The 25,156-nt window shown below is 54.5% G+C and overlaps 1 protein-coding gene across 1 annotated transcript; it reads right to left on the bottom strand.

Moving 5' to 3' along the window:
* Positions 1 to 374: 374 nt before the first annotated feature.
* WSCD2 (WSC domain containing 2) lies at positions 375 to 24,441 on the bottom strand. Its single transcript, XM_027714862.2, has 9 exons — positions 24,400 to 24,441; positions 13,788 to 14,720; positions 9,521 to 9,635; positions 8,893 to 9,077; positions 7,824 to 7,945; positions 7,073 to 7,247; positions 6,028 to 6,192; positions 4,041 to 4,241; positions 375 to 2,265 (listed from the first exon to the last, which is right to left on the bottom strand). Exons 2-9 carry the CDS (start codon positions 14,161 to 14,163, stop codon positions 1,913 to 1,915), a joined length of 1,692 nt encoding a protein of 563 aa, XP_027570663.2. The 5' UTR covers positions 14,164 to 14,720; positions 24,400 to 24,441; the 3' UTR covers positions 375 to 1,912.
* Between the last annotated feature and the right edge of the window lie 715 nt (positions 24,442 to 25,156).

The raw sequence follows: 25,156 nt of genomic DNA, 5'->3' as shown, positions 1-25,156 counted from the left end.
TGACGTGTGTCTTCATCACTGCACACCCAGTGCTGCTATAAAAAAAGGGATTTCACCAACTCTTGATCAGAAATAAGGAATAAATTGCACCGAACCCGCTCTTGCTCCAGCGCTGAGGAAGGTTGGGAGGCACCAGGAATAAAGTCTGCAGTGAATCTCCCTGTGGACCCCAACAAACCTGTGCTGAAGGACACTATAAAGGTACTAAAGCTCCCAAGAAGGAGCCCCTTTGGTTGTGTTGTCATTGGTTTAAATACAGAAATCACATTGTTGGGATTAAAGGTGGGGGAGAGGAGTCGTATCCTGTGGGACACCCTGGTCTGGGATGGGTGGGGGGTACTCAGGTGGCCCCACAAACACACGGGGAGGCAGAATAGCAACAAAGTCTCTCCTTTAATAGCTGGATTGACCTGAGGATTTGTTCTGACCGAGGTAAACAGCCCTGGGGCTGCCGTGAGTGAAGGAGCGTGGGCTCAGCTCCATTCCCAAAAAACCTCCAGCCATTTGTCAAGGGAAGAGTTAAAACCAGGGCAGCTGCTCCCTCTGAACACATTCACCTGCCTCCGTGCAAAAGAAACAGGGAGCAGGAGCCCCCCAGCCCGTGTTTGCTCCTCAAGCACATTAGAAAAATATATTTTTATTTAAATTCTCCTTTTTCTCCATGGAATTTTCTTCTCTCTTTAAATATAGATCGAGTGGTGTGTCTCGATTTGACCTGTGCCTGTGTTTCTATCAAGATCAAGAGTTAAAAGCCAATTGTTCAACATCTAATCTAGAAAAGGCTGCGTACAATATATGGCTTTTGCACCTACATCCAAAGGGAACTCACAGGTTGGGAATATTGGGGAGCTTGTTTGGGGCAAAGCCAGGACAGGGACAGGCTGGGAGGGCAGCGTGGGATGAGGGGATGGCTGGGGATCACATGCAGCTCTGCACAAAGCCAGCCTGGAAACGGCACCTTCCTGTGCCCACGGGATCCTTTGGTTTGGGTTGGGGCTCAGGGGGGCTCAGCCCCCCCAAAGCTCAGCCCCAGGGTTTGCTCCCCACTGCAGCTCCTGGCCCCCAAAACTGCTGCTGGGGGGCTGTTCTGGCTCATGAGCTCCTGAAATGAGGCACAGATGAGCTCCTGGGTTGCAAAAGCTCTTCTGTCCAGGGCCAACGTCCCCCTCTTGAGCATCATCCCCATGGAGGGGGGACATCCCACCTGTAGCCACCCAGGTGGGGGTCATGGACTCCTCCAGGGCTGGACCAGCGATGTTGCCTGGTTCTAGGGCAGCACTGGGGAATGCAGCCTTGCTCCAGGGAGCCAAGGGCTGGCTCATGGGGGCACAGCCACCTTGTTTGGGGACATTACTCTCCCCAGCACAGCCTTCCTGATTCCCATCTGGAATGATGGGATCCGTGGAAGCAACACCCACACAATACCACCCCTTGGCCTAAGGCTGATGGATTCCATCCAGGGACAAGCAGATGCCTCCCAGGGCTGGCCATGGAGTGAGGGGAGTTTGGGGATACCCACCCCTGGGAGCTCAGCTCCAGTGGCACCGGGTCTGTCAGGCACAGCCTGTGTCCCTGAGCCAGCCCAAGGAGACCACAAACAACCCAGGGCACTTCCAAGGACCACAGATAAAACCCATTGCACTTCCAAGGAGGGCTGTGGCAGCCAGAACAGGAGTGGGATGGAGCAGGAACCCTGTGGTGGTGAAGGCACCCGTGTCCCCTCGGCGCTGCCGCCTTGCCGGGGTCTGTGATGGCCAAACAAGCTCAGCACTGGCTGGGGACCACTCGTCGCTCATGCAGGGAGTTGATCAACAGCTATAGCAGCAGATGGAGAATTAAAAGCAGAGCCACCCACTGGGTGGAATTAGGCAGAGGCCGGGAGCAGGGTCAGGTCCCCCCGCCATCATCACCATCATCTCGGGTAATAATCGTCCGGGACTCCCGACAGGTTCCGGAGCTTCAGAGCCGTGTCCACTGTTTTGATGTAGCCACTGATCATCTTCCTCATCTCGGGGGTGTAGGGGTCATACTCCAGTTTCCTCAAGCCGGATCGCTTGAAGTTGCCGTCCTTCTGGCCCTCGACGCAGAGCAGCCTGTCCTCGCAGGCAGTGATGCCCAGCAGCCCCACCATCCGCTGTAGCTGCACGAAGAGGTCCCGTTTCAGGTCCTCAAAGTGCACCACCAGCACCTTCTTGCCATAGCGCAGCCAGTCGAGGGTGTGGGTCGCCCACCACGGCGCGTAGTTGGCCACGAACTCTGGCCACTCTGGAAAGAAGGAGCAGAGGACACAGTGGGTGGGTGGGTGTGCTCTGTGCCCTCCCACACCCCTGCTGAGATCTCTCAGCTATCCTGCTGGCTAATTGATCCTCCCATAGAAACCTGGTGGTAAAAGGGGTAAGGAAACATCAATAATGAGCCACAACTCTCCTGATGGTGCCGCACAGACCCATCCACAACACATAAAAGCTCTGGACATCGGCCTCTTCCTCGTGTCCTTGCCACAAAACCAGTGCCTGGTTAATTGCTGAGCTGAGTTTAATTCCCTGAGGAATCATTAAACACAGGATCTGTTTCATTAAGCAGATCCAGGACAATTCACCTTGTGTAATCATATCACATAAAACTTTGCTTTGGAACCGCTCCAGGGATATCGTAAAATTAACGTCATGGAACCAAACAGGAGTTTGGCCTCTGCAGGGCTGGGAATGGGGGGGAAGGAAATCCCCCCTCCCTGCACCAGCACCTGGGGGTGAGGCTGGAGAGAGGTCATGGTGCTTTTTTTCCCAAATTTGCCCCCAAATTAGTTCTTGAAAGAAGGAAATTATTTGGAGAGCTGGGCTGCAGGGAAGACTGCAGATGGGACCCTCCTCCTCCATGGCCAAGTCTAGCCAGGCTGAGCCCAGATGGGATCAGCAAAATGGGGCTCACCAACCAAACAATGGAAGATCTCCATCTTTCCCAGCAAGTTCTGACAATTAACCTAGTTATGCTGTACATCCTCCAGAAAGAATTTGGTGATGTATTTTGTTGCACATTCAAATGGAATGGTGCTGGGCAGAGGGAATGGTCCCCTCTCTGCCTGGCCTGCCCCTCCCCTTGGAGGCATGAGGCATGGGACAGGCTGGGGAGGGAGTTGGGATTGGATGAGTCAGGATGGTCCCTGTGGTGCTGGAGTGATGGTCCCACATCCCCTCTCCAGCTCTATGTGCAGTTGGATAGGGATAAAATCCACCAAGAGGCTCCTGGCCCACCATGGTGGGGCAATGGCAGCCCAGGGACTTTCGCAGGGAGACAAGGATTGGGGGATATCACTCCCTCCTGGTTTTATGGGATAGGGAGAGCAGGGCTGGGCTGTCTCTGGCTCTGTGAGCACATGGAGATAACGAAATCCAGACACAAAACAGCCACAGCAGCAAAAGCTCCCCTTAAATAAACTCAGAATTAAGGGTAGCAGATGTTCAATCAAGCTAAATATTTTAACTCTTTCCAATGAAGTCAATCCCACAACAGCAATTTGTAAATTGCTGTAATTAACCAGCCTGCACAACATGCCTGTGCATGGGAAAGGTGGTGGCTCTGGAGCAGCCGGGCACACGGAAATCCCACCCGGATACCGCCTTGCCCATAGGGATGGGCTTGTGACAGCCACCACTCCCTCTGATGACACTGGGGACAGGAGATGCCCATCCCTGCTCTGGGCAGCGTGGTCCTGCTGTTCCATCCCATCGTGTCCCGTCCCATCCCACCCCATTCTAATCTGTTCCATCCCATTGAACCCATCCTACCCCATTCTAATGCATTCCATCCCATCCCATCCTGTCCCACCCCATTCTAATCCATTCCATCCCACCTCATCCCACCCCATCCCACCCAGCGCGGAAGCCCTCGACCACGCAAGATGATGCTGTGGGTCATGTCAGGAGATGGACATGGTGACCCCAAAGTGATGGCACAGCCCAGGATTCCCCAGTGGAGACCCAACTTCCCAGCTCTGGTGGCCAGGCTGGAGCTCTCCCATCAGATCCCAACCCCTGGCCTACCTTTGCCCTTCCAGTGGGCGTGAGCGGCGAAGCCGATGTGTCCCCCGTACTTGCGGTTGAACTCAGCCATCAGGGCCTTGTAGGGGTTCCTGATGAGCAGGATGGCAGAGTCGAAGGACTCGATCTCCTTCTGGCCACTCTCGTGGGTCTTGATGCAAATCGTCCTCCCGCTGCGCCAGTGGTCCCGCTCGCCCTTGAATCCTGCCGGGACAGAGCCCAGTGGGAATAATAAAAGGGAGCTGGGAGGGCTCAGCCTGGACAAAAGGAGACTCAGGGGGGACCTTGTTGCTCTCCACAGTTCCCTGGGAGGAGGGTGGAGCCAGGTGGGACTCGATCTCTTCTCCCAGGTAACAAGCGATAGGACAAGAGGAAACAGCCCCAAGTTGTGCCAGGGGAGGTTCAGGTTGGATATTAGGAAAAATTCCTTCATGGAGAGGGATGTCCAGCCCTTCACAGGCTGCCCAGGGCAGTGATGGTGTCACCATCCCTGGAGGGATTTAAAAGCCATGTGGATGTGGCACTTGGGGACATGGGTTAGTGGTGGCCTTGGCAGTGCTGGGGGAATGGTTGGACTCGATGATCTCAAGTCCTCTCCAACCCAAATGATTCCAGGATTCTGTGAAAGGGAACGACTCAGAGATATCAGGTTGCAAAGTACAGTTGGATAAAAGCAGCTGGGGCGTGAAGGAGGATTTACATCCCTCTCCCAGATGGAAATCATTCATTTGCCCAAGTTATGAGTCACATAAAATTCATGAGAGGGTGGGTACCAGCACAGGGGCTGCTCAGAGCTGCATCTCCCTGGCCATGCTCAGCTCTTGTGCTTGTTTTGGGGGGTCAAGAACATATTTTATAGCTATAATCTCCCTGACCACAGCGTTTAAACTCTCCCATTAAACTAAGAAGGGGGAAACCCCCCCTTTTTGTGGGGCTGTGGAGGAGCCCAGGGCTGTGGTGATGCCATGAGGGGTCCAGAGAGGGGACCACCACCCCCTGTACCCTGCATGGAGCATCAGGGCTGAGTCCAGCATCCCTCCCAATCCTTGCAAAGCACAACCACCTGGAGCAGAGCCAAAGGGGAGATGAGCTGGAAGGAGCTGTATGACATCAATTATAGAAGTGTAATTTGCTCTGGGCTGTGCCGGGCGACGCGGGGCTGTGCTGGTTGACCTGCCAGTTGCCTGGATACCTCCCAGCCCCTCTGACACGGAATTAACACATAACCTACACTTGGGTGGGTGAGCAAAACCCAGCCAAGGCTTTTTCCCAGGGTTGCTCCGCTCCCTGAGATGTGGCTGCACCCAGGACTGAATGCCAGGGGCTGGAACAGTCTGCGCTCCCTCAATCAGGGCTGAGTATTTCCATCTCTGGAAGGCTGGGTTTGGCAAATTCAAAGGAATTCCTGTGGTGTTGGGCAAACAGAGGTTTAAGGGGTACCCCAACAGCTCTGTGAGTACCCCAGGCACAGATCCCAGCTTCACCACAGCCAAGGAGGAGCAGAGGATTTCTTCTCAAAGGTGCAGGAAGGGGAGAAGGAGCGAGAGAAATCTTCAAGGTCCACAAATAAAACTGTTGTAAAAGGCTATAAAATGGGGGAACTGGTGTTTTTCCTTCCCCTTGCAATGAAGTGGGTTATCACAACCCCAGAATCCCAAAATGGTTTGGGTTGGAAGGAACCTTACAGCTTTCATTCCAACCCTCTTGGAAAGGAACATCTTCCACTAGACCAGGTTGCTCCAAGCCCCGTCCAACCTGGCCTGGAACACTTCCAGGGATGGGGCAGCCACAGCTTCTCTGGGCAACCCTTGTCAGGGCCTCACCACCCTCACAATTTCCTCCTAATATCTGACCAGGACACCCTCAGTCCAACCATCCCATGGAGCAGCATCGCTCACACCCTTCCTGCAGACCCACGGGATGTCACCAAGACCTTTCCCAGCTCAGATGGGACTGGTGCACTCCCAGCAATGACACCCCCCCCCCTCACCTTTGTTGTAGAGAGACCCATCAAAGTAGTAGCTGCCGGTGTAGAAGCCGGTGGCCAACTCGATCAGGTGCCGTGCCCAGGTGTTGCCAGCTCCAGGGAAGCTGGCCAGGGCCACCAGCTGCTTGGCTCGGCTGGGGAGAAACCTCCTGTCCATGCAACGGTTGTCTGCAGTGAGAATCAGTCATGGCACATCAGGAATGTGTCATGGAAACATGGTTTTCCTATAGGGATGTCCCACTGCCTCCCGGGAGGATGGAGGAGCAGCAGTGAGGAGGCGGATGCTACAAGGAAAGGTGCCCTGCCCAAAGCACACAGGGACATCCCAAAAGGTCCTGAACACCTCAAGGAGTCCTAAACACCCCAAAAAGTCCCAAGGAGAAGATAGTTCTCTGCCATTACCAGCTCCTTGCTGCCTGCATCCTTAGAGAAGAGTGAGTAACAGGGATGCGTGTGCCTAGCAACGTTCCTGCTTTTTATATGGATGAATGAACGAACATTTCCAGCATGGCCTCAAACACTGAAGGCAGGATCGTGACAAGACTGACCTGCTCTGAACCAAAACCACCTGAATTTGGGTCCTCACTTACTCCCTTCAGCCCTTTCCTCTCCCAGTAAAAGTTTTCCCCTTTCCCTGTGCTTCCCTGTCTCCATGGTCCCAATGCCAGAGGACAGGAGCCCTCTCTGTGCAGCATCCTGGGAAATTTCTGCCTGGTTACAGTTTTTTTCCCCCCCATATTATTCCCTGGAGCTCATCCCCTCTGGATGGTGAACCCTCTGTGGGTTCACCAGCCGGTGCCAAGGAGATGGGAAAAGCCCTGGCAAGGAGGGATCCTGCCAGAGGCAGATGGAAAACTGCTCTTCCCTGCAGCTGAGTCAGGCAGTAACTACAGCTGTTTGTTCAGGGGAGGACCGATTTCCCAGGAAATTCAAAGAAATGTTAATTTTTAATGGAAGATGCTGCGAGCTCACACTCACTTTCCTCCAGCATTCCCAGGAAGGGAGTGGGAAAAGGGTGCTGGAGTGGTCCCTGCCTGTCCCAGCTCACCTTGCACCTGGGTCTGGTAGACCAGGAGGAAGTCGGTGGTGCCGCAGCTCTCAAACTCCTCCCCGGGGCACTTCTGGGCACAGAGCTGCTCGTCCTCGCGCTCGTGCAGCGGGAACAGCGTCGTGGGGAATCCGCAGTGGCACGAGGTCCCTGCCAGGGCCGACAGCGGGTATTCCTGCAGGGATGGGCACATGGAGGGCAGCCAGTGGCACTGCCCCTGTTCCCCATGGCAGATCCTTCCTCTGCCCCTCATACCTGTCCTCGCTGACCTGGTCCCACTGTGCGGTGCGGGCTGGTTTGCAGCATCATTCCAGCCCATTCCAGCCTCCTTCAAGGCCATTCCAGCATCCTTCCAGCATCATTCCAGGCCATTCTAGCATCCCTCCAGGCCACTCCAGCATCATTCCACCACCCTTCCAGCATCATTCCACCACCCTTCCAGCATCATTCCACCACCCTTCCAGCATCATTCCAGCACCCTTCCAGCATCATTCCAGCACCCTTCCAGCATCATTCCAGCACATTCCATCATCCTTCAAGCATCATTCCAGCATCCTTCCAGCACCCTTCCAGCATCATTCCAGCATCCTTACAGCACCCTTACAGCCCATTCCACTGTCCTTCAAGCCCATTCCAGCACCCTTCAATCATCATTCCAGCACCCTTCAAGCATCATTTCAGCATCCTTCTAGCTCACTCCAGCCCTTTCCAGCACCCTTTCAACATCCTTCCAGCATCTTTGCCCCGGTACCTTCTCAGTGCAGAAGTCCACACACTTGTCCACAGACATGTTGAGCATGAGCTGGCTGGCGGGCAGGGCGATGGACACGTTGTCCGGCCGGCGGAAGCACCCTCGGAATATGGCACTGCCATCTGCGAGGGAGAGAGGCCACAGTGACCCTGGCACCACTGCCCCCCAAAAATGACACCACCACACCCCAAAAATGACATCACTGCACTCCAAAATGGCACCGCTGCCACCCTGTGTGCCCCCAGGCTCGGGAGCAGGAGCCTCTGCGTGACACAGCATTCCCGTCTCCCGCCGCTCCATCGGCTTTTCCCCGGCTCCCGGCCCCCTCCGGCGGTGCAGCCGCGTTGGCTGACGCGCTCGCCCGGCTGCTTACGGTGCAAAATCAGAGCAAAACCCCGGCAGCAAAGTCGGGTTTATTTTTGCTTCACTATTTTTATCAACTCGGTGATCCCGGGCTGCAGGAGGGGTGGAAACAGCGAGGACTGCAGGACTGGGGCTGGGCTGGTCCCTCCGGGATCCGTGCCCTGAGGGGTCCCATCCCACCACTCCCGGTACCTGGGCAACCTCAGCCCCACTGCGGATTCCTGGTGATGGGAGCTCTAATTGCTCCACCCTCTTTCCCACTGTTTGGGAATGAGGAAAGACAAGCAGCAAATGTGGGTAATTATAGAGCTGCCTAATTGGGAGCTAAACGAGCTACTCTGACAGGGAGCACCCTCGGCTCTGTCTAGAGCTCCGGCACATCCTTCGTCCTGCAGCACACACTGAATGCACTGATGGTCAGGAAAGAGATCGTGTCCTGAAGTCCCCCAAAATGCCCTGAATTTCCGCTGGGGTCCTTGGAGTTCCCTGTTCCAACCTGCCCCATCCAGCATTCCTCACAGGGGGATTCCTGTGGTTTGCAGGAGCAAAAACACCCCCCCCAGACCTGAACCTCTCTCAAACCACTTCTACCGAGCCACGACCCGGCTTACACGGCACAGGGATGTCAGGATCACCCCTCCAGCACCGCGAGGGGTTCTCCCATTCCAGGGCTGAGCCAGGAGCTGTGTGGATGCCACTGACTTACATCTCCTGGCGGATTCCTGGGCCAGCTCCAGGCGGTAGATGGAGAGGCGGTTGATCCCACCACAGGTGTTGCTCCGCTCCCCCTTGCACTCCATGTTACACTCGGACTCGCTGGCGTTCGACGCCTGGATCTTGTGCCCACAGTAGCACTCGGCGCCAAATTCCAGTCCTGCATAGAGGTACCCCCTGTGGAGAGGGAGATGGGGGGCTCAGACATTCCTGGGATACCTCCTGTGGAGAGGGGGACAGGGGACTCCCTGGGGATTTTGAAGGAGCATCTGTGACACAACCGGCTCATGGCCAGTGGTGGAAGCAGCGCTGCATCCCAAGGGTTCATTTTTGGGCTAGTGATTATTGTAGGGCCCTTCCAACTGAAAATATCCTATCCTATCATATCCTATCCTATCCTGTTATTCAATCCTATCATATCTTATTCCAATCCATCCCATCCTATCTTATTATTACATTGCATTCTGTGTGCCGGGAATGACAGAGATGGTGTACAAGGATTCATGGAGATGGTGTGCAGGGATTGACAGAGATGTTGTGCAGGGATTGATGGACATGTTGTGTAGGGATTCATGGAGAAGGTGTGCAGGGATTCCTGGAGACACTGTGCCCTGCCCTACCGCTCGGCACAGTTGTCCTGGCAACGGAAGACTGTCATCTTCTTGTAGTCGAAGAAGGACATCCCACGCAGGGTCCGCTGGCGAGTGTTGTCCACGTAGCAGCCGATGTATCGCGCTGGGGGTGGAGAGAGGAGAGGGGGGTAAGAACCCACTGGGGCTGAGCCCACCCATTCCCACCTCCTCTTGATTATTCCCTAAATAGGGATGTGCCGCATTGTACCCTGTTTGTTTGCTTTGGAAACATGTGCTCTGGGTACAACAAACAGGGAAAGGTGTCTAATGCCCAGGAACACCCTCATGGATAGAAGGAATCCTGTGGCTCTGCACTGAGGGTTCTCCTCTTCCTCCTTTTCCTCCACATTAGCCTCCAAGCTGAGCAAAGCTGCTCCAAAAGATGAGCTACATAGGAAAATAACCCATCCCCTTCACCCTGCCCTGCTGGGAGCACAGGGCTGGGCAGAATGGAGAAATATCATTTAACACACATTTTCCTCAACCAGCGGCTCATTTTCCCCAGCCCCAGCCTGGGAGCAGAGGATGTTTGTCCAGCACTGACACTTGGCAAAGTAAAGGCTGATGCCTGTGCTGAGAGTAAATGAAGATGCCAGGAGAGAGGGAATAGAGCTGAATGAAGTCACACTAAAATCATTTACTTGACAAATGTAGCCTTTCCCAATAACCTGAGCACAAAGAGCCATCTCCTGCATGCCTGCGGCGACGTTCCGTGCCGGCTGTAGGCTCTTGTTAGGAGTGAGATGGTCCACGAGCTGTCCCTGCTCAGCCTCCTCGTTAGGTGCCCTCATTAGCACCCTCGTTAGTGCCCTGCTCCTGCTCCCACCCGAGTGTTTGCTGCGAGGAGATGCCTTAGATCAATGCAGGGATGTGGAGCTGGACCAGGGATGCTCAGCGTCCTCACTGCCACTGCTGCTCCAGGAGAACGGGGTATGGGAGCTGTGGGACGAGCCATCAGTAATCAGCTAATGAGGTGTCCATTAACATGTTCTGGCAGAGGTTGTTCAGCCAGACACCCAGTGGGTGCTCCAGGGAGAGCTTAGGGCAGCACTTGGGACCAGTGGCTGGGTCTTACTGGCCCAGCAGTGATGGCAGAACTGGTGTGGAAGCCCAAACCAGTCTGGTTCACCTCACTCCCTGTTCCAGGTGTGCAACCTCAGTGAATATAACAGCAATAATTAACTTTTTATTCCACTATCCCAGATTGCTCCAAGCCCCATCCACCCTGGCCTTGGACACTTCCAGGGATGGGGCAGCTACAGCTTCTCTGGACAACCTGTGCCAGGGCCTCACCACCCTCACAGGGAATTATTTGTTCCATATATCTAATCTGTGCCACTCCAATTCGAAATCACACTGTGGGATAATACTTTTCACCTCCTCCCTGCATTCCACATCTGACCCAGCTCACCAAGCACACCCCATCCATGGCGTGCCCCACACAGCCCCCCCCATTCCCCACCAGTGCTACAATAGCCTTCCCAAGCCAGCCTGGGGGAAGGTGGAGGAGGAAGACAGAGAGAAATGTGTCTGATAACTTTAACCACCAGGGCCATAACTCATTGCTCCCAATTACTCCCAGCAGAACGTGGCATTTCCTCAGGGCTGGGCAGGTTTTGGCTGGTCAGCGCATTCCAGCCCTGACAGATCCAGCGGGGGCAGGATTTCTCCAGTCACTTGCACCGAGCTTGTGACTGATGTGCATTACCTTCAATCCATTGCTCTTGACATATGTGTGCTGTTACTTATTGGGAAGCCAACCGGAATAATTAGGGACATAAGAGGGCAGAAGTGAAGGGGTTGATGCTGAGAGGCGGGTGGTGGGTTCAGCACAGCTTGCAAGGAGAGGGGGGGCTGCCCCAGCACGCGGCTCACATGGAATCAGGAAGAATTTTGGAGCACGTTGGAAACAAGGGTGTGAACAGACAGATTAGCACAGCAATTGTCATTAAATTCTCCAAACATCCCACTCTTCCAGGAGCTAGGGATATAGGGATGGCTCTGGCTGCGTGCCTGGAGTGTCTGCTCCCCCTTTCCTCATGGCATTGCTTGGTTGTGTGTCATAGCTGGGAATGGCTGGAAATGTCCAGTAAAAGACAGGGATGGATGTGGCTGAGGGCTGGGGACAGTGTCTGCTTCCCCTGCCTCACTGCCTCGAAATTCTCCCGGGTTTGAGGCAGGAGATGCACATTCCCACAGGAATGCTCCTTCCCATGGGGAAGCAGGTGAGCTGAAGCCATTCCCTGGCAGGCCTGACGCTGCCGGCAGAGGGAGGAGGAGGAAGAGGAGGAGGAGGAGGAAGAAGGGAGCCGCACATCACACTCAGGAAAGCAGAGCTGACTTTCGGAGCCGTATTCCCTCTGGAACAATCTCACGTGGCAGAGCCTCCACAGCCGCCTTGTTAAGCTGTCCCCTGCCTAATTACCAGCACCATTAAATCCGCCTGCTCCTGCCAGATATCCCGGTGCTTTGGAGAAGAGCAGGGGAGCGAGGGGGTGCTCAGCCCATCCCCTGAGGCTCCCCCAGCCCTGCTGGCACACCAGGCACAGCAGGCACGTGGGATTTCTCAAGTCGTAGAATTTCTCCACACCATCCTGCTCGGGAGCTGCCGAGATGCTCATGGAATGATTAAAAAGGGGGAAATGATGTTTCTAGACCACATGGGAGCAGCTAAACCTGTTGAAGCTCAGCCCTGCATCCCGTCACTGTCCCCTGTGGTGGGGCACAGGAGGTGGCGGTGCCAGACGGGGTCAATTGTGGAGGACACGGTGCATATGGCCTGGACTGGAGCCTGCTTGGGGTCCTTATGGTGTCTGACAGCTCAGGGACCATCTGCTTGGGATTCACTAAATGTCAATTTGCATTAAGAGTGACGTGACCACTGAAATGCCCCCGGAGACCCCTCGACACAGGGATACAAAAGGGGAACCATCTTCAGCTCGTTTTAGCAGGAGAAAGTCCTGCAAGATATTTTTACTTTGGTTTCCAAGCCTGGATCATGCATGGAGGATTTTACCTGCTGTGGGGCTGGTGACTGAGGAGGAGCACCTCATGCCCTGGAATCAGCCCAGGTTGGGGGGGACCAAGCCTGGACCCTTGTGAAACCACGGGGTTGGGGGTTCCTGCTTCCCTCCATCCACACCTCCTGCCCCACCAACAGTCCAGAAAGCTGAATCTCCCAGCCTGGGATGCTCAGAGAATTGTAAGTGCCCAGCCCATGAGGCAACTCTGGAGCAAGCCTGGATTTGGGGTGTGGACTGGTGCAACCATTACAGGAATTAGGGGTCTCCATGGATATGCATTCCCACACCCTGCACCTTGGGAGAGGGGAATGAGATGGTCCTTCCCCAGTGGGGCTGCAGAGCAGAGAGGGGACACAGGGGGTGTTTGGGTGACTGGCACTGGGTGCTCATGGGTGCCAGAGGGCTGGATAACCTCAGGGATGCCAAACCTGACAGGATGGCAGCTCCCAGCCACCCGAATTCCATGGGAGTGTGCAGCTCCAGCTGTGTACGGCTGCCTGCAGGATAAATAGATGGCATTTTAAAAATCGATGGGAACGACTACATTCGCTTATCCTTGGTCATTAATAATGGACCCACTTGACAACACCTCAGACACCACAGGCAGCAGCCAGGCAGGGATCTCCTGACTCCAGAGTCCAAATCCCAGCCCTGTTTGCACTTGCATGCCTGCATGGGAATCACAGCCAACCTCTGCCTTGACACCCCAACAGTGCAAACAGCCCATAAATCTGGTGTTTGTGTTCATTAGAGCCAACACAATGAAAATCAAATTTGGCCTCTGGCACAGCCAAAGATGGGAGGAAGGTGGGGTGAAGCACCCCCTCAGCTGGCACCCCCAAAAAGCAAGGGGCAACTTGGAGCTTGGTAATGCACGAGGGGGAAAGAGTGAAGATGGAAAAATAAAAGTGGATTATTGGCACTTGGGAAGAGAGGGAAGGAGGAAGAAGATCCTTCTGGAAACATCCTCTGGACTGGTGGTCTCCAAAGTGAGGTGCTGCACCCCAGGGAGCCCCTTGGGATGTGGGGGGAAAACCTCAGCGCTCGAATAGCACATGCACATAGTTTATAAATAAATACACAATTCCTGGTGGTGCGTCCTCAGGAATGTGTTCCTGGCAGGCATACACAGCCAAACCAGCTCAGTGACCACTGCCCCGGCTCATGATGTTCCCTTAGGAAAGGCAAAAAGAAGGGACCACCCCCCCCACACGTGTGTCCCCAGCCCTTACCTCTGTCCTCCTCCTTCTCGCGGCCGCTCCTGCCCCTGAGTGCCCGGCTCCGGGTGCCGCCGTTGTCCCTGGCTTTTCCCCTCTCCGCCGGTTCCTTGGAGGTGCTTTTGAACCAGGGGCCGTGTCGCCGGACCCTCCCCGGGATCGTGGCCGCTGCCTTGAAGCCGCGGCTCAGCTGCATCACCCCCAGGTAGGGCAGCCCCGGCCCCTCGCCCCCCGCGGGGCTGCGGGGGCTCCCCGGGACCGTGGGCTCCCCGGAAAAGCCAGAGTGCAGGAAAACCAAGCTGCCGGCCGCCAGGTACAGAGCCAGCAGCGTGAAGAACCTCACGGGTTTCCGCCGAAAGTACCGCTGGAGTTTTAGTAATAGCTTGGCCATAGCGTCTTCATCCCTCCCCCGGCAGCCGGCGCCGCGGGGAAGCTGCTCTTCGGCCCCAGGGACGCTCCAAGGGGGGCTTCACCCCCTCTGGATTGGTGCTGGATCCTAGGGAGCAGATGGGTGCCCCGAAATCACAGTGAGGGCTGCAGGGTGAGGCCGTGCAAAGCTACTGCCCGAGTCTAAAAAGTCCTGGAGTGCTGGGAAAGGTGGTTTTTGAGCCCCCTCGTCGTGCCCGGGGCTTTTCCAGCGCTGGCTGTCACCGGGTTATTCTCCTCCCGGCAAAGCCCCCCGGCTGTGCCTCGGAGACTGGGCCGATGGAGGGATCATGTTGAGGAAATCGAGGTTTGAAGGTGATTTGAAAGCCGATCGGTTGCCGCAGCTTCTCGTTCGCCGGAGGCACCGGCTCCGTCAGGCATCGCTCTAATGGGAACGGCACCGCTGCCCTTTCAGACAAAGAATGAGAAGTCCCTGGACGCGTCTGGAGCCTGGAATGCTGACTGGGACCCTTTGTCTAAGGGAGCCCCATTCAGCTCACTCCCAGGGCAAGAAATCTCCACCTGCAAGTCAAACAGAGAGAGGCACGCTCAGGAAAGTGTCCCAGGACACACAGGGGGAGGATGGCGGTCCCTCCCCCTCTGTGAGGTGAGGAAGGACACCCAGGCTCTCCATTGCCTTCCAGCCCTGGAAAGGGGCATTTCCACCTCCCCCAGACAGGTAACTGGGTGCAGTGGGAGCGATGGGTACAGGGTTGTGGGGTTGAACTCAAACCACAGAGCCCACAGGTCTCTGCCTTGTTGTGCAGGAGAGGAGCTCCAGGACAGCTCTGGGACATGTGCAGAATTCCCAGTTTCACCCACAGGAGGATGAGCTCTGCACCCACACTCACGCACATGCACATTTCACCCCTAGATCCAAACATCTCTTCACCAGCACTCCAAGTGAAATCCATGGATGGACAACAGGGTAGGAGGATGCTGCCAGTGGATTCTCCGGCACCTGGCATCCCAGGGCTGGGAGATCCCATGGGAGCATGACATCCATGTGTGACTCTCCCTGTGCCTGTGTTTCAGCCCCTCATGCCCCCAGTGAGGCTTTTGCCATGACATCCTCTGTCCTCCAGCCAGGACCATCTCCATTCCCACCCTGCCAGCTGGGGTGGACCCCCCACTGCCCTGGGAACACCAGGGCTACCCAGGGCCATCCCTGGTGGCTCTTGGCACAGGAAGGACAGGCAAGCCCAGGGAAGGGACAATCTCCTCCAGCCCAGCCAGGCTGGACTTCCCTTATGGGAATCCTCATGGGATTTCTCCAGCTATGAGATTCCTCTGTATTTTTCCCCCAGCTATGGAAAATTTGCTCCATTCCTTCCTGGGATAACACCACATGGGAAACAGCAGTGCCACCACATCCTGCTGACACATCAGTGTGCCAGGGATGGTCTCATGCCCGGGGTGTGCTGCCTGTCACGGTCTCATCTTATTTTAGGAAAGGAGACGGAAATAAATGGAAAGACAAAGTACCATTAGTTTAATGGCCTCCGTGTTCCTGCCATCTGTCTTCAGTTGATTAAATAAAAAATATTGGTGGAACATATGGCATCAATATTTTAATCTGGGTTCCCACAGTGGTTATTCAAATACCTCTGGTTCTGCCTGGTGAACTCGGTGGAGCTCAGGGCCAGGCAGGGGCTGAGCAGTGGTGGACACAAACCCACACCACCCACTCCCTTGGAGCCAAAACGGCCTGAGTAAAGGCTGAGGAAACTCAGAGTGGCAGCCCAGCAAGGAGATTGGCATTTGGGCTTTTCCATGTGTAGGTACCTCTGTGCAGGACACAGGAACAGGTGGTACCTTGACATGGGCAGGGAGGGTGGTCCAGCCCCACCACAGAGGGCAAACATCCCCAGCCCAGTGGTTCAGCGGACCTGAGGGTGCTTGGCCCTGGACAGGAATCTTACAGCTTCCCCTTCCATGCCAGAACAAACCCACCTGCTGGAGCTGAACGTGAGGTGGTTTGGAGTGCAAACAGGATGTCTGGGGGGTTGTCCCCACTCCCCAGTGTTCCCACTGCCACCCACCCTCCTCCCCTCCCAGGCTGGAGCCTGCCAGGCTCGGCAAGGAAGAGCAGCATATAAAGAAGGAGCTTAAATGACTCTCCTTAAGCATCTGGAGCTCATCCTTCTCCATCATGAACCGTGGAGTCGCAGGTCAATTACTGCACATTTGCATATATTCCATTAATGCTCCTGCTAATTGTCTGTGGGAGATAATGGGCTCGGCTCCGACTCTTCGGCTGCCTCACAGGCAGTGAGGGTGGCAAATACAGCCGGCACCAGTGCTCCCAGTATCACCATCAACACTCCCAGTGTCAGCACCAGCACTCCCCAGATTGGCACCAGTGCTCCCAGTGTCAGCATCAGTGCTCCCAGTATCGGCACTGATGCTCCCAGTATCAACAACAGTGCTCCCAGTATCGGCACCAGCAGTCCCAGTATTATCATCAACGCTCCCAATATTGGCACTAACACTCCCAGTGTCAGCAACAGCGCTCCCAGTATGGGCACCAGCACTCCCAATATCAGTGTTAATGCTCCCAGGGTCATCATCAATGCTCCCAGTATCAGCACCAATGCTCCCAATATCAGCACCAACGCTCCCAGTACTGGCATCAATCCCAGAAGGGGTTGGGCATATTGGGAGCTGATGGATGTGGATGTTGGAAGCTCCCCACAACATCACTCCCTGCCTCCCACCTGCGCTCCCTGTGTTGTAGGGGTGGATCCATCCCTGAGTGCAGCAGCTTTTGGGTGAAGGACCAGCCACTCTGGGTCCCCATCACCACTGTCACCTGTCACAGGGAGTGTCCCCAGGGGTTCCATCCTGTCCCCCACTGCCTGCATCCCACTCAGGCTGTGTTGGGGAGCAGCGCTGGTGCCAGCCCAGCCCGTGGCATGGCTGGGGGACAGTGGTGACACACTTTGGCATCCAAACTAATGAAGCAAACGGGGACATTCCTGAGCCAGCACAGCGCAATGTCCTCAGCGTGGCCTTCCATCGGCTGCTGCAAAGGCTGTCTGGAAAACTGCTGGGACAGCCAGGCCAGGGAGGGAGGGATTTATTCCCAAGCCCTCACTTGATTGTGACCCTCTGTCCCTGTCATGGGGCTCTGGTTGGATCCCACGGGATCGATCCAGCCCCGGGGAATTGTGTGGCTGGAAAAATCTCCCAGCTGGCAATGCCAGGATTGGGGTGTCCCTCCCAGCTGCCCCAGACGCCCTTGGCACCCAGAACCAAAGCACAGCAGAGCTGAGGGTGAACATTTCCCCGGGCAGTGGGTCCAGCCGGGATGAGGGGCTGCTTCCTCGCTGACCCCCATCACCACACTCCTGCCAAGAGCTGGAACCCTCATCCCAGCAGTGGGATAAACAGCTGAGCACTGCTCCACACCCAAATCTTCTTCCCAGCAGTGGGATGCCCAGTTCAGCATCACTCCACACCCAAATCCTCATCCCAGCAGTGAGATACCAGACTGAGCATTGCTCCACGCCCAACCCACCTCCCTCTGCGGTGTCAGCAGTCCTGAGGCCAAGGAGGCAAGGAAATCCTCATGAATTTTCCAGGTTTATCCATCCCTCCCATGCACAGGGAGGTGGGTACAGGTCCAGGGGGGCTCTGATGAGTGAGGGAGCGTCTCTGCCACTGCGAGTGACTGGGATGAGTGAGGCACCAATAAATTATACATTTAGGTCTTGTCTTCAAATTGCTCTGCAATTACTGGGCACCAAGGTTCAGTTGTCTTCAAGCACCACCTCACATCTGACCACAGCCAAACTCGCCGCCGGCTCACGTGGTTCCCCCAGGGCAGGAGAACAATCAGCCCATTAAAAACAGCAAATTAACCAACACAAGAATTCCATTAGAAGGAGAAGGCGATGGAACTATCCAATTTCATCACATCATTAGCATTTCTTATCAGAGGGACAAGGAAAGAATAGGGCTTTAAAATACAGGGGGATGGAGTCTGATGACAACAATGGGGGCCCCTGTCCCACGGGAAGGCTGTGACGCAGGTACCAACCTCAGTCCCACACCTCAGGGAGTGGAGGGAGAAGGGTCCTGCACTCAGCTGAGCATCTTTGAGTGCACAGTACAGTATCCCCCCAAAATTCTTCAGCTGAGACCTGGAAATGGGATGATGTGAAGACTCAGAGCATGGGGTACAAGGACCAGTTCATGGGATACAGGACCCAGTCCATGGGATATAGGACCTAGTCCACAGGGCTTGCCTTGAGCTGCTGTCACCCAAAAGCCACCTACTTTGGTGCAGGGACCACCAGAAAGCCCCACGTCCCTCCATCTCCACCCTCGGTTCCACAACAGAGAGCAGCTCCTGTGGCCTCACACCCTTGTGCCTCCCTGGTGTGACGGCACCAACCAGTAACACCAGTATGAAACCCCAGGGACACTGGGCACCTTGTGCTGGCATCCCTGAAGCCTTTCAGCCTCCCCCCCTAGGACTGCCCTGCAGTGGGAGCTTGGAATTGCTGCTGGGCAGAAACTGGGCAGCTCGAGCTCCCAGACGAAGCTGCTGCCGTCTACTCCAACCCCATGGAAATGGATTTTCACCCTTTCTCACTCTCTAAAGCAGAAGCAGCAAATGAGATGCATCAGGCAGAATTTAAGTACTCTTTAAATTTAAATATGTTATGGCTGGGAATGAAACCATCGGACGTGGAGGTTTCCACTGCAACAGGGAACACCTGGACCATCTGAGGCATCTCCCTTGGAGCCTCCAGCACTCTCCGATGCCTCTCCCAGGGCCAGCAGAGCACATTGAGCTTTTCAGTCAAAGCAAAGTTTATTTATTCAGCTCCTCTCTGCCTTAATTTTGCTGAGAAATGGGTTTGTGCATCCCCTCTGCCGGGGAAAGGCTTAAGAACAGTTGACTCAGCAGCTTTCGGATGTCACGGCTCATCCCAAGGAGCTGCGCCGGGATCAGATCCTGTTCCTCGGCAGTGAGACATCCCCAGGCATGTACTTCCCTGTGGAGCTTCTAAATCCCTTCCATAGGCCAAACCACCAAGGAAAACCCTCTTATTTGGGACTTATTGGCCTGATTTGTAAATCCAGGGCAGGACTTGCCTATCTGTTAATGGATTTTTGTGCAGGATTTCCAAGCATGTTGGGGGGTTTGTAAATCTTCCTCCTTGCTGGGAATCCATGGAAGGGTTTGGACTGGAATTAGGTGGCTGATTTTCATTTATAGGCAAAACCTGATTTTTAAATATTCTGCAGAAGACTTATTGAAGGTCTCAGCACTTGCCCAGGGCCAGGGAAAGCCATGGTCACAAGTCCAGATGGTTATGAGACTCCAGCTCTGGAGAGATCGCAGATCATTCATCCAGAGGGACAGGGCTGCCCCAGACTAATTGATTAACGGCTGCAAAAGGCCCGGAGCTCCTCAGAAACGAGGTCGTGCTGATTGCACAACCTTCTATTCGTGTTGCCTCTGCTCTCCAGGGATGGAACCCACAGGGCACCAGCCCCGTTTCTGCAAGGGCTGAGTTATAAATAAATCCAGGATCATGGGGTTGGATCCTGCCCTGGGTTATTCCAGCGCACCGAGGTGACTGGACAGTGCTGCACAAGCCCAGGGCCTGCAGCACATCCCAGAGGGGCAATTTTGTTTAATCAAGCTGATTTAAGCAACTTCAACTCCATCTTTAAACATGGCATTGAGCTGGCATTGCAAATTCCCAGAGGTATCCCAGACCCCAGCCCAAGGGATGCTGAGCCCTACAGAAAGGATGCTGATTCCTGCCAAAGGGATGCTCATCCCAGACCCCACAGCCATTAGATGACATGGGGTAGGGGACTTACTCAGGGGCAGGTGAGTGGCTCCCAGAACAAATCAAATCCAGGGTGTTTCCAGCCCCTGGAAGCACAGAAATGCTGTCACCTTCAGGCCACTGATTCCCAGGTAATCCCACCTCCACGACTCTGCTGCTTTCTCTGTGTATTTTGCTCCAAAATGGTCCAAGCAGAGCCAAAAAGGGTGTTTTTTGCTTCACACTCTGTTCCTCCACCTGCAATTCCATCCAAACACGTTGCAGCCTCTTGGAGGCTGAATTCCCCTCACACGTGTGAAAGCAGCTCATAAAGAAAACTAGTTTAAGCCATGAATCATTTAAAAAGCCAAAGGCAGGGAAGGAAATAGCCAAGTATTGCACAGATTTGGTCAGGGAGAGGATATAGGGAGTCATGGAATGATGTAAATTAGCCAGCACAGCAGAGATCCACAGCCCTGGTACCCAGGATCCCCATCCCAGCTGCTGAAATGCACCCAAATTCACAACATCATTTTCGCTTTAATTAATTCATCTGCAACAACTCCAATTGTGTCCGTTGTCTGATTCTCTCCATCAGCATTATCCCATCTGCTGGGTTTCTTTTGGAAGAATGTTTGTGGAAGGAGCAGGGAGCTCCTTTGTTTAGTACCAGGGCTGATTGAATTTGGGTGCTGGGAGCAGGATTCCACACTGTTGTCAGCAATAAAAATGAATAATCAGCCCAACCTTCTCCTGCTGCATCCCTGCTGACCCCCAACATCCCTCCCTGAGCAGCCCTGCTGCCAGCATCAACCCCATTCTCATGTGCAAGGCTGAGAAACCTCCATTTCCCTACGATTTCCCTGTTTTTCCTTTCAAGGCCAGAACAGGAAATCTGCTTGAATGGGGGTGACACACAGTGGTATTTGGGAGAGGTCACCCCAGAGCTGGGGGTCTCAGGGACATAAAGCCTGACTCCCTAGTCTCCCTCTCCCCCTTCTTCTCACCCTTGCATGTCCCTTTGGACATTTAAACCCTGTGAAAAAGGTGATTTAATTCACTCAGACGATTCTGAGTGTCTGTGAAAGGGCTTAACCTAATGAGTTTTAATGTGTCTTATGTTCTGGGTATTTTATGCCCAGGCTGCAAAATCCAGTTACGGTTTTCAGTCAGACTTAGTGAGCCGAGCCCTGCATGGGAGGGGGTGTGCTCACATGGGGGGAGGAGGAGGAGGAGGATGGGAGGAAGGTCGGGGCTGTCCCTCAGGGAGACACAGCTGGATCCCAGCCAGCTGCTGGCTCAGCAAAACTCCCCCCAGACTAAGTGCTGCCTCAATCCTGTGGGAGGAGGTTTAGGATCTAAGGGCTGGCCTCTTCCAGAGGTGGTGCCAGGACTGGCAGCCATCCCTGGAGGATGCTCATCATTCCCAAATTCTCTGGTCACTCCATTATTGGCACTCATGGACACCTGCACCATCCCTGTGACAGTGGCAGAGCAGCCCTGAGCTGCAGCTGCCGGCACATCCAGAGCCTGACAGCTCCTTGTTCCAGGGAAAGCCACGATGCTGCTGTTTTTCTCCTTGTGTTTAATGATGAGGAACAAACCCCGTAGCCAAACCAGAGCAGCCGAGTGGTTTTATCCCCAGGTTTTGAGCACCGGAGCCACTCCTGGCTCTGGGATTCGGAAAGGTGATGAGATGCATCAAAAGGATATTTCCCAAAGGGAAATCCAGGTGCACCCCACCAGCAGCACCTACAAGACCACCCCTTGTGGTATTTACAGCAGTACAAATCCCACAGAGACCATGATGGGATCCATGGGGACATCACTGGGGAGCTGGGAAGTGTGACTCCCCCCCACGGGGCTCAGCTCCACCGAAACATCTTCCATGGGCGCTGCGGGAGCACCCACCACATTCAGTCCGTGATGAACCCTCCAAGGACCCCCTGGTGGGGCAGAACCAAACCAAATCTGCCTGCAAAGCCCACACTCAGGTCTCCTCCATGGAGATTTCCCTCAGCCCTCATTAATCCAGGATTAGAGGCAGCTCTGGGGCAATTAACAAACGAGCTTTTCAGGCAGCAGACAATGCCTTCGCAGCCCATTAATAGAGTGAGAAGGATGATTTCTTGCAGCCCTTGCTTTAAAACCTCCTTTCCCAGGAGGGCTGATTCCTTTCTTTTCCTGCATCCTGCTGCATGGAGGAGATGGAAGGCCCAGTTTGGGGAGAGATCTGCCATTCCCACAAGTGCTGCAGGCTCACCCCCGGCTGAGCAGCACAGAGCAAGTTCTCCTGCCCCACACTCCTTCCCTGCTCCCAGGCTGAGCTCCTGGCTCCAGAGGGGGCCAACACACTGTGACAGAGGTACCAAAGCACAGAGATTCCTATCCCAGAGCAGAACCAGCTCCCTGAACAGCTCAGGGAGACTGAGGATTTGGCAGTCCCAAGAGAGATGGAGGTTAGGAGAAGCAAAGATTTTCCTGGGATCTGGACCAAGCTGGGAGAGATGCTGAATGCCCATGGAGGCTGTACCTTGCAGAAGGGGATCCTGCCTCAGCCATGGGAAGTGTGACTCTGGATGGGAGCCTGGAGGTGCTGAGGGGTGGCCCTGGGGACACAGCGGCAACAGAGATTTGGCTCCAGTGAAGTTGGAGTGAACAGGGAAAGGAAATCATGGAGAAGGAAACCTCAGAGCACAGCGCTGGGGAGGGAGCATTCCAGGCTGGCTGGAGCCCGTGGGGTGGAGGCCATGGTGAGAGCAAGGGCTGGTGGCACCCAGTCTGCTGCCAGGGTTGGGGATAAGATCCTCCAGGAAGGACAAACCTTTTATTTCTAGGAGAGGAAAATCACCCACGTGCCCCAGCTGGGCTGTGAGGGGACGAGGGCTCCAAGGGAACTTTCCTGTCCCCTGAGCATCAGGGAGCCTAAAACACAGGGAGACCTGGGAACTGCTGTGCTGGACACAGGCACCTGCAGCCCTGATGCTACAGCTGGACCTGACTCCTTGGGCTCCAGAGTCTTGGAAAGGCATCCAAAAATTCTTCCTGGGCGCCCCAGGCCCGTGCATGAGCAGCATAACTAATAGTATCTAGAATATTGTAATATAATGTATATAAAACTTATAGTGACTAATATATAGAATACAATACTATATGTAAAGCCATAATACCTGCTAATAATATAGAGAATATAATATAATGTATATAAAACCCACAATAACTGCTTATAATAATATATAGAATAGAACAATATATAAAAAACTAATACCTGCAAATAATATATAGATTATAATATAATGTTTATAAAAACCACAATAACTGCTAATAATATATACAATATAACATATATTAAAAAAATCTACTAACAAACCCCATCTCAGAGGAGCCCCTCGTGCTCAACTGTGTTGGACATTCCAAGGGCCAACTCAGCCAGGAGAGAGCTTTCCCAAGCCCAGGGAAGGGACAGTTCCTTATAAAGGATAACTGGACACAAATCCCCCCAGAGGAGAAGGTTACAACACTCACAGGATGAGAAGGTGCAGGTGGGCCAGGGCCAGGCTGGGTGGGGACACCCCGGGGCTGGGAGCTCCCCCCCCTGCCAGGCTGTGATTCCCAGCTCTGGATTGCCAGGAAAGTTTATTTAATCCTGCCTTCACAGAGGAAAGGGTTTATAAGGCTCAGCTCAAGGTTACCTTCACGCCACTCTGCAACAGTCTCTGCTCTCCCTGCACATATGGTTTGCTTAACTTTATATTAAAATATTCCCTTAAGTTGCCAGCTTGGATATGGAAAGAAGAAAATGAATAGAGAAGGGGTTTTTGAACAGATTATATTTGCTCTCCATTTCCCTTGCAGAGATATTCCTGCACAAAGTCTCCGGAGGAGGAGGAGGAGGAAGAGGGGAGCTCTCTCCCGCCTCTCTCCCTCTCCAAAGCAAAACCCTCCCGAAACCAGCAGAAAACAGTGAAAAATCCCTGCCGGGATGAGGCGGGAATCATCGGCTCCCGCACATCAGCAGGGGTCTCGGTCCCCCCTCCCCACCTCAACTTCCCACACATGCAGCCGCGATTTCCCTTTCCCACGCACATTCCCGCCGGGCCGGGGTCCCACCACCCCGGGCTGGAGGCTCCCCCTGTCCCCCCCGCCCTCGCCCCTTGCCCCCAGTCCCGCCGCTTCGTGTTGCGCTTTTCTCCCTTCTTTTTTTTTTTTTTTTTTAATTTCCTTGTTTTAAAATCTTTTTTTATTTCCCGGGGTGGGGGTGTTTTTTGGTTCGTCCTCTCTTTTTCTGGTTGTTATTTTGGTGTTTTTTTCCCCGCAATTCCCGCGGTTTTACCGCGGTGCCCCCTCCCCACACCCCAACCCCGAGCGCAGAGCCCCCTTTATCCCCCCCCTCCACACCTCCTCCTTACCTTCCGCGGGCCCAGCCCGGCCCGGCCGCCGCCGCTCCATCCATCCCTCCATCCGTCCATCCCTCCATCCATCCCTCCGTCCCTCCATCCCCGGCCGCCCCCGGGAGCGGCGGGGCCGGGGGGGCTCCGGGCGCGCACTGCGGGCCGGCCCCGCGGTCGGGGGGGCTGCGGTGCCGCTCGGGGGGGCTCCGGGGGTGCCGGTGCCGGCCGGGGGGGGCCCGGCCCGGCGGCTGCCGCTCGGCTCTGCCCGCAGCCGCTGCCGGGCGCCGGTACTTAACGTCTCCATCCAGCGGCTCCGCTCCCTCCGCCGCCCGCCTGCCTTTTAACCCCTTCCCTCCCGCCCCCGCGCCACCTCGTTTGCAATTTTTTTAAAATTTATTTATATTTTTTCCTCTTTTTTTTTTAGGGAGGCGGGATGTGCCGGGAAGCGGCTCCCGGGCAGGGATGCTGAGGATGCGGGCGGTGGGTGACGCTGGACCCCCACGAGGACCCGGCTCCATCCCCAGCGTTGTCCCAGTCCCGGCACTCGGGATCGGCCGGAGAGTTATTGAGCGGGGCCAACAAGGAGAAAAAAGACATTCAACAAATAAATGAATGAATGAATAAATAAATAAATAAATATTAATGTAAATATTAATATAACTATATATATAGAAATAGAGAAATATAGAGATATGGAAATATATAGATAGAAATATAGAAATGTAGAGATGTCTGGATGAAATGTGCATAAATAATATTAATAAGCATTATAAAT

Source organism: Pipra filicauda, unplaced genomic scaffold (assembly GCF_003945595.2).
Source record: "Pipra filicauda isolate LSUMZ 115617 unplaced genomic scaffold, ASM394559v2 scaffold646_size190468_pilon, whole genome shotgun sequence".
NCBI classification, from domain to species: Eukaryota; Metazoa; Chordata; class Aves; order Passeriformes; family Pipridae; genus Pipra; species Pipra filicauda.
This window is presented reverse-complemented; position numbering and strand designations above follow the sequence as displayed.

Bases quoted from the DNA above. Each gene is read 5' to 3' on its own strand.
- WSCD2 (XM_027714862.2), bottom strand. From the start codon at position 14,163: ATGGCCAAGCTATTACTAAAACTCCAGCGGTACTTTCGGCGGAAACCC. The intron at 9,636-13,787 runs GTAAGGGCTGGG...CTCCACCCCCAG, and splicing joins CGAGAAGGAGGAGGACAGAG to CGCGATACATCGGCTGCTAC. The intron at 6,193-7,072 runs GTGAGCTGGGAC...TTCTCACTGCAG, and splicing joins CTACCAGACCCAGGTGCAAG to ACAACCGTTGCATGGACAGG.